Source organism: Trachypithecus francoisi, unplaced genomic scaffold (genome assembly GCF_009764315.1).
Source record: "Trachypithecus francoisi isolate TF-2019V2 unplaced genomic scaffold, Tfra_2.0 Lachesis_group5, whole genome shotgun sequence".
Classification (NCBI taxonomy): domain Eukaryota; kingdom Metazoa; phylum Chordata; class Mammalia; order Primates; family Cercopithecidae; genus Trachypithecus; species Trachypithecus francoisi.
In genome coordinates, this window is record NW_022681470.1 from 13,106,818 (window position 1) to 13,123,553 (window position 16,736).

The 16,736-nt window shown below is 46.7% G+C and overlaps 1 protein-coding gene across 12 annotated transcripts in view; it reads right to left on the reverse strand.

The window, feature by feature from the left end:
* Nucleotides 1-16,736, reverse strand: part of TBCE (tubulin folding cofactor E) — a 92,276-nt gene that overhangs the window by 18,124 nt on the left and 57,416 nt on the right. For 9 of the 12 annotated variants that reach the window (XR_004434427.1, XM_033200300.1, XM_033200306.1 and 6 more), the window contains 2 exons: nt 11,515-11,603; nt 4,207-4,306 (listed from right to left, as the gene is read on the reverse strand). The exons of 1 other annotated variant lie outside the window; for it this stretch is intronic. Coding sequence is in view for 10 of the 11 variants with exons in the window: in XM_033200300.1 (XP_033056191.1) it covers nt 4,207-4,306; nt 11,515-11,603 (189 nt within the window). In the remaining variant the exon portion in view is untranslated. Of the gene's footprint in view, nt 1-4,206; nt 4,307-11,514; nt 11,660-16,736 lie in introns of all 12 variants that reach the window. 2 more of the 12 variants (XM_033200305.1, XM_033200304.1) reach the window with 1 other exon arrangement.

Here is a 16,736-nt window from a genome sequence, read left to right on the forward strand (position 1 = left end):
TCGTTGAAAGCAACAACTTGGGTTTTAATCTAAGGGGTTTGATTTGTTTCAATCTTAAAATAGAATTATATTAAAAAATCACGTTTTTAATGATTCAAGTGAATCGAGACTACCTAATTTTTAACATTTACAATATACAACTTGTTGGTATCAGCAGTGTAAAGATGCTTTCACAGGATTAGGGCAGCCGTATGTGGCTGCAGGCTTCCTAAACCCAAAACTCAGGCGCTTGCAAGGTGAGCTTCCAGCTTCACAAGACATGGCTCTGGATAGTGCAAAACAAAGTCCTGTTCTCCAGAGTCTTACTGATACACTGAATCGTGGGCTAGAATTTTGCTTCTCTAAACATGGAGTCTGCCCTTGGCTAGGAGGATGGATGAAATTATTGCCCCTTATATTCTTTCTCAAAACCCTAATCTCAGAAAGTATTCAATCCTGACAGTCACTCTGAAAGAAGATACTATTAAAAAACACAAGCCCATATTTCCAGAAGATGAGACACCATGGGTTGAATTACCCCTACTTGCTCTATTTGGGAGCACAACTCATTCAGGCCTGTCTACCTGCTATACTGTACACTCACCTGTCTATGCAAAAATGGTTTAAGAATGAAAGGGGAAACCTGTGCCGGGCGTGGTAGCTCACGCCTGTAATCCCAGCACTTTCGGAGGCCAAGGCAGATGGATCACCTGAGATCAGGAGTTCAAGACTAGCCTGGCCAACATGATGAAACCCCATCTCTACTAAAAATACAAAAATTAGCCGGGCGTGGTGGCGGGTGCCTCTAGTCCCACCTACTTGGGAGGCTGAGGCAGGAGAATTGCTTGAACCTGGGAGGCGAAGGTTGCAGTGAGCCGAGATCCTACCACTGCACTCTAGCCTGGGCAACAAAAAAAAAAAAGGAGGAAGCCTGGCTAAGCCCTTGGAAAGTTAGGTTCTGAGATTAAAACAAATCAAATACTCAGGAAGGCCTGGAAAACTGTGACATTAGTAAAACAGATTAATGAAAAATCCTTATCAAAATAGAATTAAACAGTATCCCAATGAAATTACTCATTCCTACAGTAAGTAAACGCTAGAAGTTTTCAAATTTCAAATAAACAAACACTTTTAATAATATCACCTCTCCTCTCCTACTCCGCAATTAAATATCACCTCCCCCAACCTTCCATCTTTATGGTCAGGCTAAAAAGAAATAAGATCTTGCAGTTCAATGTCAATCTAACTCATCCCCTACCTGATAAAAGTTAAAACACATTCCTTATTCATGAATTACCTAATGTGACCGTTTGCAAGGCTATAACAATCAATGTGCCCTTAAAGATTAAAGTGTCCTTAAAGAGGCGGGACGTGGTGGCTCACACCTGCAATTCCAGCACTTTGGGAGGCCGAGGTTGGTGGTGGAAAACCTGAGGTCAGGAGTTCAAGATCAGCCTGGCCAACATGGCGAAACCCTGCCTCTACTAAAAATACAAAAAGTAGCCGGCAGTGGTGGTGGGCACCTATAGTCCCAGCTACTCAGGAGGCTGAGGTAGGAGAATCCCTTGAACCCGGGAAGGGGAGGTTGCAGTGAGCCAAGATTGTGCCATTGCACTCCAGCCTGGGCAACAAGAGTGAGACTCCGTCTCAAAAATATATATATACACAAATAAATAAACAAATAAATAAGGTGGGCAAAGTGGCTCACGCCTGAGGCTGATGTGGGCGGATCACAAGGTCAAGAGATCGAGACTATCCTGGCCAACATAGTGAAACCCTGTCTCTACTAAAAATACAAAAATTAGCCGGGCGTGGTGGCGGGTGCCTCTAGTCCCACCTACTTGGGAGGCTGAGGCAGGAGAATTGCTTGAACCTGGGAGGCGAAGGTTGCAGTGAGCCGAGATCCTACCACTGCACTCTAGCCTGGGCAACAAAAAAAAAAAAGGAGGAAGCCTGGCTAAGCCCTTGGAAAGTTAGGTTCTGAGATTAAAACAAATCAAATACTCAGGAAGGCCTGGAAAACTGTGACATTAGTAAAACAGATTAATGAAAAATCCTTATCAAAATAGAATTAAACAGTATCCCAATGAAATTACTCATTCCTACAGTAAGTAAACGCTAGAAGTTTTCAAATTTCAAATAAACAAACACTTTTAATAATATCACCTCTCCTCTCCTACTCCGCAATTAAATATCACCTCCCCCAACCTTCCATCTTTATGGTCAGGCTAAAAAGAAATAAGATCTTGCAGTTCAATGTCAATCTAACTCATCCCCTACCTGATAAAAGTTAAAACACATTCCTTATTCATGAATTACCTAATGTGACCGTTTGCAAGGCTATAACAATCAATGTGCCCTTAAAGATTAAAGTGTCCTTAAAGAGGCGGGACGTGGTGGCTCACACCTGCAATTCCAGCACTTTGGGAGGCCGAGGTTGGTGGTGGAAAACCTGAGGTCAGGAGTTCAAGATCAGCCTGGCCAACATGGCGAAACCCTGCCTCTACTAAAAATACAAAAAGTAGCCGGCAGTGGTGGTGGGCACCTATAGTCCCAGCTACTCAGGAGGCTGAGGTAGGAGAATCCCTTGAACCCGGGAAGGGGAGGTTGCAGTGAGCCAAGATTGTGCCATTGCACTCCAGCCTGGGCAACAAGAGTGAGACTCCGTCTCAAAAATATATATACACAAATAAATAAACAAATAAATAAGGTGGGCAAAGTGGCTCACGCCTGAGGCTGATGTGGGCGGATCACAAGGTCAAGAGATCGAGACTATCCTGGCCAACATAGTGAAACCCTGTCTCTACTAAAAATACAAAAATTAGCTGGGCTTGGTGGCCCGTGCCTGTAGTCCCAGCTACTCAGGAGGCTGAGGCAGCAGAATCGCTTGAACCCGGGAGGCAGAGGTTGCAGTGAGCCAAGATCACGCCACTGCACTCCATCCTGGCGACAGGGCGAGACTCTGTCTCAAATAAATAAAGAAATAAATAAATAAAGATTTAATGTGTCCTTAAAGATTAAATGTGTCCTTAAAGTTAAATTTAGATAAATTCAAGTAAACCAAAATCTGGCTGTATAAAAATGTCTACTAGTGAAGCAGCTACGTTGTCTGGGGTATATACCTGGTGTTCCTCTTCTCCCGCCAGGAAAATCTAGGACACGGACACACACGAGGAGTTTAGGAGCGGAGGTTTAACAGGCAAGAGAAAGACAATGGAAAACAACTCTCTCTCTAGTTAAGAGAGAGAGGACTTCCAAGAGGAAAAAGGCATGCTGGCAGCAGATGCAGATTTTTTGTTTGTTCTTTTGACGGAGTCTCGCTCTGCCGCCCAGGCTGGAGTGCAATGGCGCGATCTCAGCTCACTGCAACCTCTGCCTCCTGGGTTCGAGCGATTCTCCTGCCTCAGCCTCCCAGGTAGCTGGGATTATAGGCGCCCGCCACCATGCCCAGCTAATTTTGTGTTTTTAGTAGAGATGGGGTTTCTCCGTGTTGATCTGGCTGGTCTCAAACTCCCGACCTCAGGTGATCCGTGTGCCTCCGCCTCCCAAAGTGCTGGGATTATAGGAGTGAGCCACTGCACCCGGCCCAGATGCACAGATTTTGGTTCGACTTGAGGGGGCAGCGTCTGATTGGTTCAATCAGGTATGACAGCCCGGGAAGGTTGCCCACCCCACCCTAATCTTACTATGTAAATGAACTTTTCCTTTGGCTGGCGCCATCTTGTCTGCTCCTTACTGTACACATGGCTGGAAAAGAGAAGGGAAGATGGAGCCGTCATCTTGAACATGATTGGCTCAACTGTCGGCATCTATGTCTGCAGCTCCATTTTACAGGCTGCTTGTGTTAGAAAGGAAAATAATTTTTCCTTTCTATTTTCTGATCCTTTCTATTTTCTGATCTCCTACCTCAGCCTCCTGAGTAGCCCACCACCACTGCCGGCTACTTTTTGTATTTTTAGTAGAGGCAGGGTTCCGCCATGTTGGCCAGGCTGATCTTGAAAATAATTTTTCCTTTCTATTTTCCTTTCTATTTTCTGGGGCTGCTTTTCATTAAAAGGAAAACCTTACTGAGGACTTCTATACCCTCACTATCAGCCTAAGTAATTTCTTCTTAACTCCTGCATCATCAGGTGGCAGCCTTAATCCTTCTGGCTCAGAGATGCTGTGAGGGAGCAAGGAGAGATGACTTTTATTGTTCACGAAAATTCGGCAACCAAGAGTTCATACCTGAGATTAAGGACTTCCAGGTGTCTGAGCTGATCAGCAATGTGGATCACTTCATCCCATGATGACAACAGGTTTTTTGACAAATCTACCCTTCTAATATCTAAAAGCACATGTTAAGAAACAGTAATTTCAAAAGATTCACAAAAGACATAAAAGTAGTTACTCTTATTTCCCGAGCATGAGTGCTTTAACCTTTCATTTTATATCCTCTAGTTAGCTTGAAAATTTTTCAGGAGTACATAATACTTTTAAGTTATCCAAAACTTCACTGAGAAACTAAAAAGTTCATTATCCGGCCGGGCATGATGGCTCATGCCTGTAATCCCAGCACTTTGGGATGCCAAGGTGGGGGGGATCACTTGAGGTCAGGAGTTCAAGACCAGCCTGACCCACATGGCAAAACCCTATCTCTACTAAAAATACAGAAATTAACCAGGTGTGGTGGCATGCGCTTGTAATTCCAGCTACTCAGGAGGTTGAGGCATGAGAATCTCTAGAGCCCGGGAGGCGGAGGTTGCAGTGAGTGGAGATTGCACCACTGTACTCCAGCCTGGATGACAGAGTGAGACTGTCTCAAAAAAACTAAAAATAAATTAAAAGTTCATTGTTATATACTCAAAACTTGAGACAAACATCTACAATCAAATGAAAAAGAACCAAATGTCTTAACATTAAACCATCCTAGCACTATCCAACAAAAGGAAAGGGGAAAGCAGTGAGGGTAACTTTGATTTCTTAAGCACCTAAGGTATACACACAAGGCTCACTCCAGCACATGACCTTCTATGAGGCACCATTACCATTGGAATCTCCAGACAAATAGCATCTGCAGGGGAGATAAGAGGGGTCAACTTGGGACACATGTTCAAAAGTGCATGACTTAGGAATTGAGAGGGTATCCCGTAGCCTGGAAGCAGTTATAACAGTATCACTCCAACTGCCCCTGATACAGGGATTCAGAGAGGATAACACAGTGGGACTGGAAAAGCAAAGCTGATGGGCAACACAAGTGTAGGTGAGGGGCCGAGTGCAGGTACAGCGCCATCAGGAAGGGGCACAGCTTAGCCAGGTCCCCGCAGAGAAAAAGGAGCTTGCAGCAGGACCGGGCCAGCTAGTGGAGGAGCCTACACTCTCATCTAATATGTGTATGTGTGGAAATCATTCAATGTACTCGTCTATTCTGCAAGTAATTATTTAGGGCCAGGAGCATCACAGTGGCAAAGCAGAGTCTCATTGGGGAGAGACGATCGTGACACAGGGGCCTCTACAGTGTGTCACAGGCAGGCCTGCCTGTGCTCAGGGACAGAGCAGGGCACGCAGGAAAGGTGTGTGGCTGTTCTACATGCAGTGCTCAGGGAAGACCACCTCCTCCAACAAGAGGGCATCTGAGCAGAGAGCTGAGGGAAATGGGGGAACGTCATCTGGGAGAGAAGCCCGCAGCGGAGGAGTGACAAGAGCAAAGGCCCTGGGATGGGAATGAGCTCAGCCTATGACCGGGACTGCCGGTGCCTGTGTGACTGGAGCAGATGGGCTTGGGGGTACTAGAAACGAGGTCACAAGGGACAAGGGGCCAGGCCACATCACAAAGGCCTTGCAGGCCACTTCAAAGTCTTTGCTAGTCTTTGCTTGAAACGGGAGATACTGGAGGCTTTGGAACAGCTACAGATGACCTGGGTCTTTTAAAAATCACTCTGCTTTGACTTTGATCTATACTATGTCAAAAAAAAAAAAAAAAAAAAAGGAAAAGTCACTGTGCTGCTGTGTTGAGCACGATTGCAGGAAACAAAGGAGGACCGGGAGTCTCCAGGAGGCCAGAGCAGAGCAGCAGCATGAGAGGGCAGACCACGGCAGAGGGGGCGTCTGACTCCGGACTGGGGCTCACAGGATTGCCAGTGGATTTAGGTGTGAGGCATAGGAGACAGGGAGTGTCAAGGACAACTCCAAGATCTGTGGCCTGTGCAACTGGAACTGTCATTTACTAAGAGGGGAAAACTACAGGATGGGCAGGCGTGAGGGGTCTTAGTTTTGGACATGCTAAATCTATGATGGCTATGAGACATCCAGACAGAGGTGTCAAAGCAGCGGCTGGAGAGACAGATGTCCAAGAGGGCAGGCCGTGGAGGAGTGCCAGCCACACCCCAGAAGTCTCTCAAGAAGCCAGGGCTCCTAAATCTGAGCCTCGGGGTACACCCAACAACCTGCAACCAGAGAAAGGTCCCATAGAAGTGACTGAGGAGGACTGGCCAGCGACAGAAGAAGAGCTCTAAGATCCAGGCCAGGTGCAGTGGCTCACGCCTGTAATCCCAGCACTCTGAGAGGCCAAAGTGGGCAGATCACCTGAGGTCAGGAGTTCGAGACCAGCCTGGCCAACATGGTGAAACCCTGTCTCTACTAAAGATACAAAAATCAGGCCGGGAACTGTGACTCATGCCTGTAATCCCAGCACTTTGGGAGGCCGAGGCAGGCGGATCACCTGAGGTCGGGAGTTCGAGACCAGCCTGACCAACACGGAAAAACCCCGTCTCTACTAAAAATACAAAATTAGCTGGGTGTGGTGGTGGGCGCCTGTAGTCCCAGCTACTGGGGAAGCTGAGGCAGGAGAATCGCTTGAACCCAGGAGGCGGAGGTAGTGGTGAGCCAAGATCGTGCCATTGCATTCCAGCCTGGGCAACAAGGGCAAAACTCTATCTCAAAAAAAGAAAAAAAAAAAAAAATCAGCCAAGCGTGGTGGCATGCACATGTGGTCCCAGGTACACAGGGGGCTGAGGCAGGAGAATCGCTTGAACCTGGGTGCCAGAAGGTTGCGGTGAGCCGAGATCGCGCCACTGCACTCCAGCCTGGGTGAAAGAGTGAGACTCTATCTCAAAAAAAAAAAAAAAAAAAAAAAAAGAGCCCTAAGATCCAGTAATAACAACAGCAGTAGGGACAGCCACCACCCTCCCTGCTGCTGCCACTGCTGACCAGACCCAGGCGCTATGCTGATTTCTGGGTTGTTTTCCTTTTTCACAGCAGAAAAACAGTGGCGCAGCAGTCAGAGATCTGTGTCACTGTGTGCAAATGAACAAGAGGGAAATTACACCCAAGTCAGCCTCGATTCAAAATCCATTTCATTGCACCCCATAATGCAACAGGGGTCATCAAACGTACATAAAACATGGAGAAAGTTTCTTTACAAAAACAGCGGCATCACTCCAAAGCATGGGTTAGAAAGGAAATAATTTTAGGCAGGAACCAATTAGGAAGCTCTGCAAGAAGGTCAGGAACAAGGGAAGGACGGCAGAGAAGATGCGAAGAAAGGGATGACTCCAAACCCGGTCGCCAGCTACCCATGCCCAAATCCTGCCAGCTGCCCGGACTATTACAGCCCAAGAGCTAACAATGGGGTCTACCCTCGTAAGCAGTTGCATTTCAACTGGTAATATGAGTACCTACAGGATAGCCTTGATTTTGCTGCGGCCGTCGCATCAAATGGAAGGGAAAAGAGTCAGGCTGCCAAAAATTCCAGACCCGGCAAACACCCTCCAGGTCCCCTCGGGCTCCTCCTCCACCCTTGGGGACATACCTGCACGATGGCTTCTGTAAACTGTTCCTCCGCTCCTCCTCCTCAGCCCCCCCTTGGCTGCCCTAGCTTCCTGACACTGCCTTACGCAGGCTCATGCAAGGGGTGCTTTCCAGGCCTCTGGGTGACACTTTGGCCACCCTGTGTTTCCATTAACCCTGCTAAGTTGGCTGTTAGGCTGCTGAGGAAGGGTTTAAGTCCAATCACGCTTCCCTCACTGCTGTTTCCCACTGTGTAGCCTAGAGTTGTAATTGTCTCTAAGGTCTGTACAGAGCACACAGACCACCTACCTCCTGAAATCAACCACGAACAACAGCTGTCACTATGTGGTCGCCCCTCCCACACACTGTTCAAGGAGCCCCCGTGAACGCACAGGTCAGGCCTCCGGGCACAGATTCTCCTCCGCAGGTCATGAGGGAGGCGGTGGTTCATCCCCTCCCCTGGAAGTGCCCTCAGATTTGACATACCCAGGTCTACAGTGCTCCCACTGCCTTTAGTTCTGGTCGAGTAAATAACCTCAAAGACAGACCAACCCAAAAAAGGATGACTGGATTAAGCACCCAAAGCAATACTTCAACTTCTGGCAAGAATTCAATTGGGACCTGCAAGACATTCATCACTGTATCTGCAAACACCAACCGTGACTGGATTATCTCCTGAAACCTCATTTCTTCGTGTCCTGGGGGACATTTTCCTCCAGAAAAGTGCAGTATAAACAAACAACATGCTGATTCTCCAGGACACTGTTGACAGCTCTGAGCAACCCAACAGCCAGCACTCCCAAACCCATCTACTGCCACATCTGTCCTTTTTTTGAGACGGAGTCTTGCTCTTGTCACCCAGGCTAGAGCGCAATGGCGCGATCTCAGCTCACTGCAACCTCCGCCTCCCAGGTTCAAGCGATTCTCCTGCCTCAGCTTCCCAAGTAGCTGGGATAACAGGCACGCACCACCATGCCTGGCTAATTTTTGTACTTTTAGTAAAGATGGGGTTTCACCACGTTGATCAGGCTGTTCTGTAACTCCTGACCTTAGGTGATCCATCCGCCTTGGCCTCCCAAAGTGCTGGAATTACAGGCATGAGCCACCGTACCTGGCCCCCCACCCCCCCCTTTTTTTGAGATGGAGTCCCGCTCTGTCACCCAGGCTAGAGTGCAGTGGTGTGATCTTGGCTCACTGCAATCTCTGCCTCCCGGATTCAAGTGATTCTCCTGCCTCAGCCTCCTCCCGAGTAGCTGGGATTACAGGCACCCGTAACCATACCCAGTTAATTTTTTGTATTTTTAGTACAGACAGGGTTTCACCATGTTGGCCACGCTGGTCTTGAACTCCTGACCTCAGGTGATCCATCCGCCTTGGCCTCCCAAAGTGCTGGGATTACAGGCATGAGCTACTGCACACGGCCCGATGACCAATCTTCTGAAATAGTTTAGGAATGGGCCAGGCAGAATGCAGAATGCTCTGACACTTCTGTGGCACTGGCTCCTTAGCAAACTCTTTTCTGCACCCACTCCATTCCCCTTACCCCAGCTGCCTAGCTCTGAAAATGACCACACATTTGCAGCACGCTGGGGTCCACAGAGGAGGCTGCTCAGGGGCAGACAGTGGATGTTGCAGCTACCACAGGTCCCAACAGACCCCCAGGCTGTTTCCCCCAAGGGAACTGAAACCGCAGACACACAGATGGAGAGTTCTGATCTAATTTCCTTCATTGCACCGTCGGGGCATTTTGCCAGAGAGCTACTTCACCTGGCCTCTCTGCACTCAGAAAAAAACTCATCAAAACTGATAGTTTTTGCAAAAGTTATTATGTACAGATCAAATAGACTTAATGAATTGGGGAAAGACCTTTTAAAGTTAGAGAAAGTCTATTTGGTTTCCATGGGAAATTCTTCTTTTTGTTGAGACAGAGTCTCGCTCTGTTACCCAGGCTGGAGTACAATGGCATGACCTCAGCTCACGGCCACCTCCGCCTCCTGGGTTCAAGCCATTCTCCTGCCTCAGCCTCCCAAGTAGCTGGGACTACAGGCACCCGCCACAATGCCTGGCTAATTTTTTTGTATTTTTCGTAGAGACGGGGTTTCACTGTGTTAGTCAGGATGGTCTCGATCTCCTGACCTCGTGATCCGCCCCTCTTAGCCTCCCAAAGTGCTGAGATTACAGGGGTGAGCCACCGCACCCAGCCAGGAAACTTCTTAATAGAAATGGGGTCTAGCTGTCATCCAGGCTGAAGTACAGTGCATGACAGGCTCATCACAGCCTTGAACTCCTGAGCTCAAGCAGTCCTCCCACCTCAGCCTCCTGAGTAGCTGATGACAGGCACATGCCACTACACCCTGTTTTGTTTGTTTTGTTTAATTTTTTATAGAGACAAGGTCTCACAATGTTCCCAAGGCTGGTCTCAAACTCCTGGCCTCAAGCAGTCCTCCAGTCTCAGCCTCCCAAAGTGTTGAGATTACCGGCATGAGCCACCATACCCATCCTCGAAATTTTCTTTTAACTCACCTCCAACATTTTTGCTTATGGGCAAAAAAGCAATATATGACAAAAATAACACTAATAAGAGAAGGTAGAGAAAAGAGATTCCAAACTTCATAAAGAGCCTCTTTTGGAGTATTATAACAAAGTGCATTCAGCTGCACGAAACCAGAACCAGAGTCTTTCCCACTAAAAATAACTGCATAAGGCCAGGTGTGTGGCTCATGCCTATAATCTCAGCACTTTGGGAGGCCGAGGTGGGCGAATCACCTGAGGTCAGGAGTTCGTGACCAGCCTCGCCAATGTGGCGAAACCCCATCTCTACTAAAAATACAAAAACTAGCCAGATGTGGTAGCAGGCACCTGTAGTCCCAGCTACTCGGGAGGCTGGGGCAGAAGAATCGCTTGAACCTGGGAGGCGGAAGTTACAGTGAGCTGAGATCACGCCACAGCACTCCAGCCTGGGTGACAGAGCAAGGTTCCATCTCAAAAAAAAAAAAAAGAGAGAGAAATGCATGAGAAAACAGACCAGGGCTGAAGCAGATTCATCTTGGGTTCCCAGTACACTGTCAGCGGCCCAGGTTCCCTCTTCTGCTCTCCCAATCTGTACCAGGTGGCTTTCTTCACACTTGTAAGACAGCTGCCAAAGCCCTGGGCATTCCATCCACTCAAGGCAGGGGGAAGGGGAAAAGCAACAGCAAACGGCAGAGGCCAACCAAGTGTGCCCCCCTTTCTTTCTTGAGACGAAGTCTTGCTCTGTCGTCAAGCTGAGTGCACTGGCGCGATCTCAGCTTGCTGCAACCTCCGCCTACCGGGTTCAAGCAATTCTCCTGCCTCAGCCTCCTGAGTGGCTGGGACTACAGGCACATGCCACCATACCCGGCTCATTTTTGTATTTTCAGTAGAGATGGGTTTCACCATCTTAGCCAGGATGGTCTTGATCTCCTGACCTCGTGATCCACCTGCCTCAGCCTCCCAAAGTGCTAGGATTACAGGCGTGAGCCACTGCACCCTGCCAAGTGTGCCTCCTTTCAAGGAGCCCGGTCTAGAAACTTCCACCTCAACTGGGGTAAGTCATGCTGGCAAACTTGCAAGCAAAGGCATCTGGGAATGTAAATAATTTATCTAGGCCCCAACTACACCAAGCAAAAGTGAACTGCATTAGGAAGGAAGTTGTAAAGAATGGACAATGGGTAGGCAATTAGCAGTCTCTGGCACAGGCATCAAATCCAAAGTCAGATTCCAGTAACAAGCTCTCGGTGAAAAGGATACTAGGACATGCTTCGGCAACTCCTCCTTTTTCACCAGCACAACTTACTGCACAGTTCCTCAGAGAAACTTCTTGCAACTTGCTCAGCTGACTGCATGAAAAACAGAGTTCACATGGATACATAAGCACGTATGCTATCCACTGGCCCTTTAAAAAATTAAACACATTTCAGACATATAAAAGGGTACCAAAAATAATATACAAATACCAGTAACTACCACCCAAATTAAGAAATAAAACATTACCAAAAAAAGAGCACTACAAACATTACAAATGCAACTGAAGTCCTCTGGGGCCCTCTCCAAACACAATTCTCCCTCTACTCCCCAGGGGTAACCTTTTTTTTTTTTTTTTTTTTTGAGCTGGAGTCTCACTGTGTTGCCCAGGCTGGACTGCAGTGGCACGATCTAGGCTCGCTGCAGCCTCCATCTCCCAGGTTCAGGTGGTTCTCCTGCCTCAGCCCCCCGAGTAGCTGGGATTACAGGCGTTTGCTACCACACCCGGCTCATTTTTGCGTTTTTAGTAGAGACAGGGTTTCACCATGTTGGCCAGACTGGTCTCGAACTCCTGACCTCAAGTGATCCACCCACCTTAGCCTCCCAAAGTGTCTGATGTGAGCCACTGCGCCCAGCCCTCCCCAGGGGTAACCTTATACTTATACTACATTTGGTGTTTATTTAATCTTAAGCATTTCTTAATATTTTTACCATATATTTCCATATCCCTAAACAAATACAGCATTTTTTAATATTCTGAAACTTGATACAAATGGTATTCTACTCCACAGAGCCTTCTGCAGCTGACTTTTTCCTCAACAGTCTATTGTTCAGTGGTGAGATTTCACTACAGTGACACATGGAGCTCCAGGACATTCATCTTCACACCTGATAGTGTTTGTTATATGAACAGACCACAAGGAATGCAGATACTCTTCTGCTGACATTTAGATTGTTCCCAACCATGCAGAAGTACACGCTATGGAGTGCTTCTTGCACTCACATGTAAAAGCCTCCCTAAAGGACTTCCTAGAAAGCGTGCCCAGCTTCAGCATGACCAGATACTTCTGGCAGCCATTTGTTAAGCGTAGAGAATCTTGTCTTTTCTATTCATGAGAAGAATCCACATATATAATATCTAAGGACACAGAATCTGGAACCAGACCACCTGGGTTCAAATCCCGATTCCACCATCTCCTTTGGCTTTGGAGAAGTGAATTACCACCAGACCACCTGGGTTCAAATCCCAATTCCACCATCTCCTTTGGCTTTGGAGAAGTGAATTAGCACCTCTGTGCCTCAGACTTCACATCTCTAAAAGGCCACGGTATATGCACAAGTTCACAGCAGCATTATTCCTGGTAGTCAAGAGGTGGAAGAACCCCAGTATCCATCAACAAATGAAGGGATAAACAAAACGTGGCATGGATATACAACACAATACTGTGCAAACTTAAAAAAAAAAGAAGGAAATTCTGACATATGCCACAATGTGGATGAACCTTGAGTGCATTATGCTAGGTGAAATAAGCCAGTCACAAAAGAACAAATACATGGCCAGGCGCGGTGGCTCACGCCTGTAATCCCGGCACTTTGGGAGGCCAAGGTGGGTGGATCACCTGGGGTCAGGAGTTCGAGACTAGCCTGGCCAACATGGTGAAACCCCGTTTCTACTAAAAAAAAAAAAAAAAAAAAAGCCAAAAATTAGCCTGGTATTGTGGCGGGCACCTGTAATCCCGGCTACTCAGGAGGCTGAGAAAGGAGAATCGCTTGAACCTGGGAGGATGGAGGTTGCAGTGAGCCGAGATCACACCACTGTGCTCCAGCCTGGGCTACAAGAGTGAAACTCTGTCTCAAAAACAAAAACAAACACAAAAAACAAAAAAAAAAAGAAAATCTAGGGTACAAAAGGCAGCAGCAGAATTCAAAGATAGAGGGGTCCCAAACTTTCTCAGACCACAGGGTCCTTAGGTTTCAGTAATTTTTTCATGGTACTTGGGCCAAAATAAATACCTCACAGTTCCAACTAAGTATGTAGTTAGGGCCAAACAACTTAATCATTACTTATGTCCTGTCAACTCAGTGTCTGCTGGGCACTGCCCAACTTCCCAAACCCTGCAATCAGACTGGACGCCACCAACTCCATTTCCAGTTCCACACTGATTTAAGAAATACTTGCTTTTTTATAAAACAAATATTTCTATTGATGCATGATAAATGTACATAAATACTTGTGTTTTATCGCAGCAATCGCCCAAAAGCCAGCTTTGTAGGCTTATGACATCATCGAAAAGAACGACAGGAATCTCATGAAACAGCCAACTACTTCAAACTGTAGTTTACACTGTGTCCGACAGATGTCGCTCCTTCCCCCTAAAATTTAAAATAGCCTGCCTTGCCAGGACAACTTGGCACTAAGGCTGAGGACTCAGATCTCAATCCAAGCATCACTCCAGAGCCAAAGCCATCTCCAAGAGAAACCATACATAATGGTTTTTTAAATTTGTTTTTGATTCCTTTATTGAGTCTTTTCTTGGTGGTACGATCTCAAAGCTGGTCAGCTGGATTTTATTGAGGAGATAAGACAGTGGCTTAAAGTAGAGGTTTCGACTCCAAAAAAAAAACTCCTAAGGGCCGGGCGCGGTGGCTCAAGCCTGTAATCCCAGCACTTTGGGAGGCCGAGACGGGCGGATCACGAGGTCAGGAGATCGAGACCATCCTGGCTAACGCGGTGAAACCCCATCTCTACTAAAAATACAAAAACTAGCCGGGCGAAGTGGCGGGCGCCTATAGTCCCAGCTACTCGGGAGGCTGAGGCAGGAGAATGGCGTGAACCCGGGAGGCGGAGCTTGCAGTGAGCTGAGATCCGGCCACTGCACTCCAGTCCGGGCGACAGAGCGAGACTCCGCCTCAAAAAAAAAAAAAAAAAAAAACTCCTAAAGCTACCATTAATTGCAGGATCTCACTTGTTATTCACAACAGCACTTACATCTTAGGTTTTATGTTGTCATTGAGGAAACTGAGGCTTAGAAACAATAAGTAGCTATCTCTAACTTCTGTCAGAGCCAAAAGTGCCTTAGCTGGCGTCTGAACCCAGCCTAACTCCAACACTGGCTGCATTCCACCAAGCTGTCTCATAATTTCTGAACTGACTAATCTCTAGCCAACATACGAGATTGCTCCAGAATCTCTAAAATTTTACCTTTTCAATCAAGAAAGACACTAGCTAATGATTAAATTCAATGATACTCAAGTAGTAGGGTCATTTACAGAAAAATTCATGAGTTACACAGTTGTTCATAAACTAGGGGATGAAAATCCATTTGCAATTTGTTAATATTCTTAGAGCCCACAATATTCTCTGAAAGAGATTAACCAATAAAAAAAAAAATGCTTATTTTGGGTAAGAGATATTTAAATATCTGGGTTTTTTGTTCGTTTGTCTGTCGTTTGAGACAAGGTCTCACTATGTCACCTAGGCTGGAGTGCAGTGGTGCAATCATGGCTCACTGCAGCCTTGACCTCCTGGGTTCAGGCGATCGTCCCACCTCAGCTTTCCAAATAGCTGGGACTACAGGCACGCACCACGACACCCAGCTAATTTTTGTATTTATTTATTTATCTTTTGTAGAGACAGGGTTTTGCCATGTTGCCCAAGCTATTTGTTTTTTACATGGGAACAAACAAAGCAAAGAACTCTAACCCCTAGAAGCATGTAGCTCTTTAAATCCAAGTAAATCAGTAGGGTCAACAGTAAAAACTGTTCGTGATAGCTATGTCTCTTTTTTTTTTTTTTTGAGACAGAGTCTCACTCCAGGCTGGAGTGCAGCTGCACGATCTCGGTTCACTGCAACGTCCACCTCCCAGGTTCAAGCGATTCTCCTGCCTCAGCCTCCCAAGCAGCTGGAACTACAGGCACACACCACCACATCTAGCTAATTGTTTGTATTTTTAGTAGAGACAGGGTTTCACCATGTTGGCCAGGCTAGTCTCAAATTCCTGGCCTTAAGAGGTGGATGTGAATCCGCCTGCCTCGGCCTCTAAAAGTGCTAAGATTACAAGCATGAGCCACCGCACCCAGCCCGTTTATGATACTTATAATCTAAGTGGTGGCATTAGTCATACTTTTTTGTTCAATTTGTAATTTCTAAATTCTCAACAATCAAGGTATTTTGTTTTATAAAGAACAAAATTTTATTTATTTATTTATTCCTTTTTCTAAAACTCTTGATTTACTCTGAGTTTTTTTTTTTTTTTTGAGATGGAGTCTCGCTCTGTCGCCCAGGCTGGAGTGCAGTGGCCGGATCTCAGCTCACTGCAAGCTCCGCCTCCCGGGTTCACGCCATTCTCCTGCCTCAGCCTCCCGAGTAGCTGGGACTACAGGCGCCCGCCACCTCGCCCGGCTAGTTTTTTTGTATTTTTTAGTAGAGACGGGGTTTCACCATGTTAGGCAGGATGGTCTCGATCTCCTGACCTCGTGATCCGCCCGTCTCGGCCTCCCAAAGTGCTGGGATTACAGGCTTGAGCCACCGCGCCCGGCCTCTGAGTTTTTTTTTAATGGAGGCCATGTATGCTAAAGAGTAGATGTACCAAGAAATGTATTTATTTTCAATATTGTTCCCATGTGCACTTTTATTAATAACAACAATAACAAAAGATAGTAAAGAAATTTACTTTGGACAGAACTATAGCTTAATTCTTTTAGAGACTGAAAGAGAATATATTGCAGGCTTCCAAGTGGCCACAAATTGATTCTCACAGTGGCCACCAGGGGTCCTTACCCAGCTGCCTCGTCCAAGTCACTCACCACAGTAGTTAAGCTGCAAGGCCTGGCCAGTTCTTGTGCAGCCATGACTGGTTTTGTGTAAATATTAACTTTCTCTCTCTTTGATTCAAGCAGTTCACTGGAATGACTAGTAAGTCTCCTTGTGCAAAGTTACAATATACAGTTTCAGAGAAAAGAGAATGTTCTCGTGCAGCAGTTTTAAAGTGCATTATTTTAAGGCCGGGTGCAGTGACTCACGCCTGTAATCCCAGTGCTTTGGGAAGCCAAGGATTGCTTGAGCCCAAGAGTTCAAGACCAGCCTGGGCAACACAGCAGGATCCTGTCTGTATAAAAACAAAAATACAATACAATACAATAAAATGCATTATTTAGAGCCCATATCCCAAAATTGTGATTCAGTAGAGCTGGGATGGGACCAAAGATGCCTCATGTTTCACAGCTC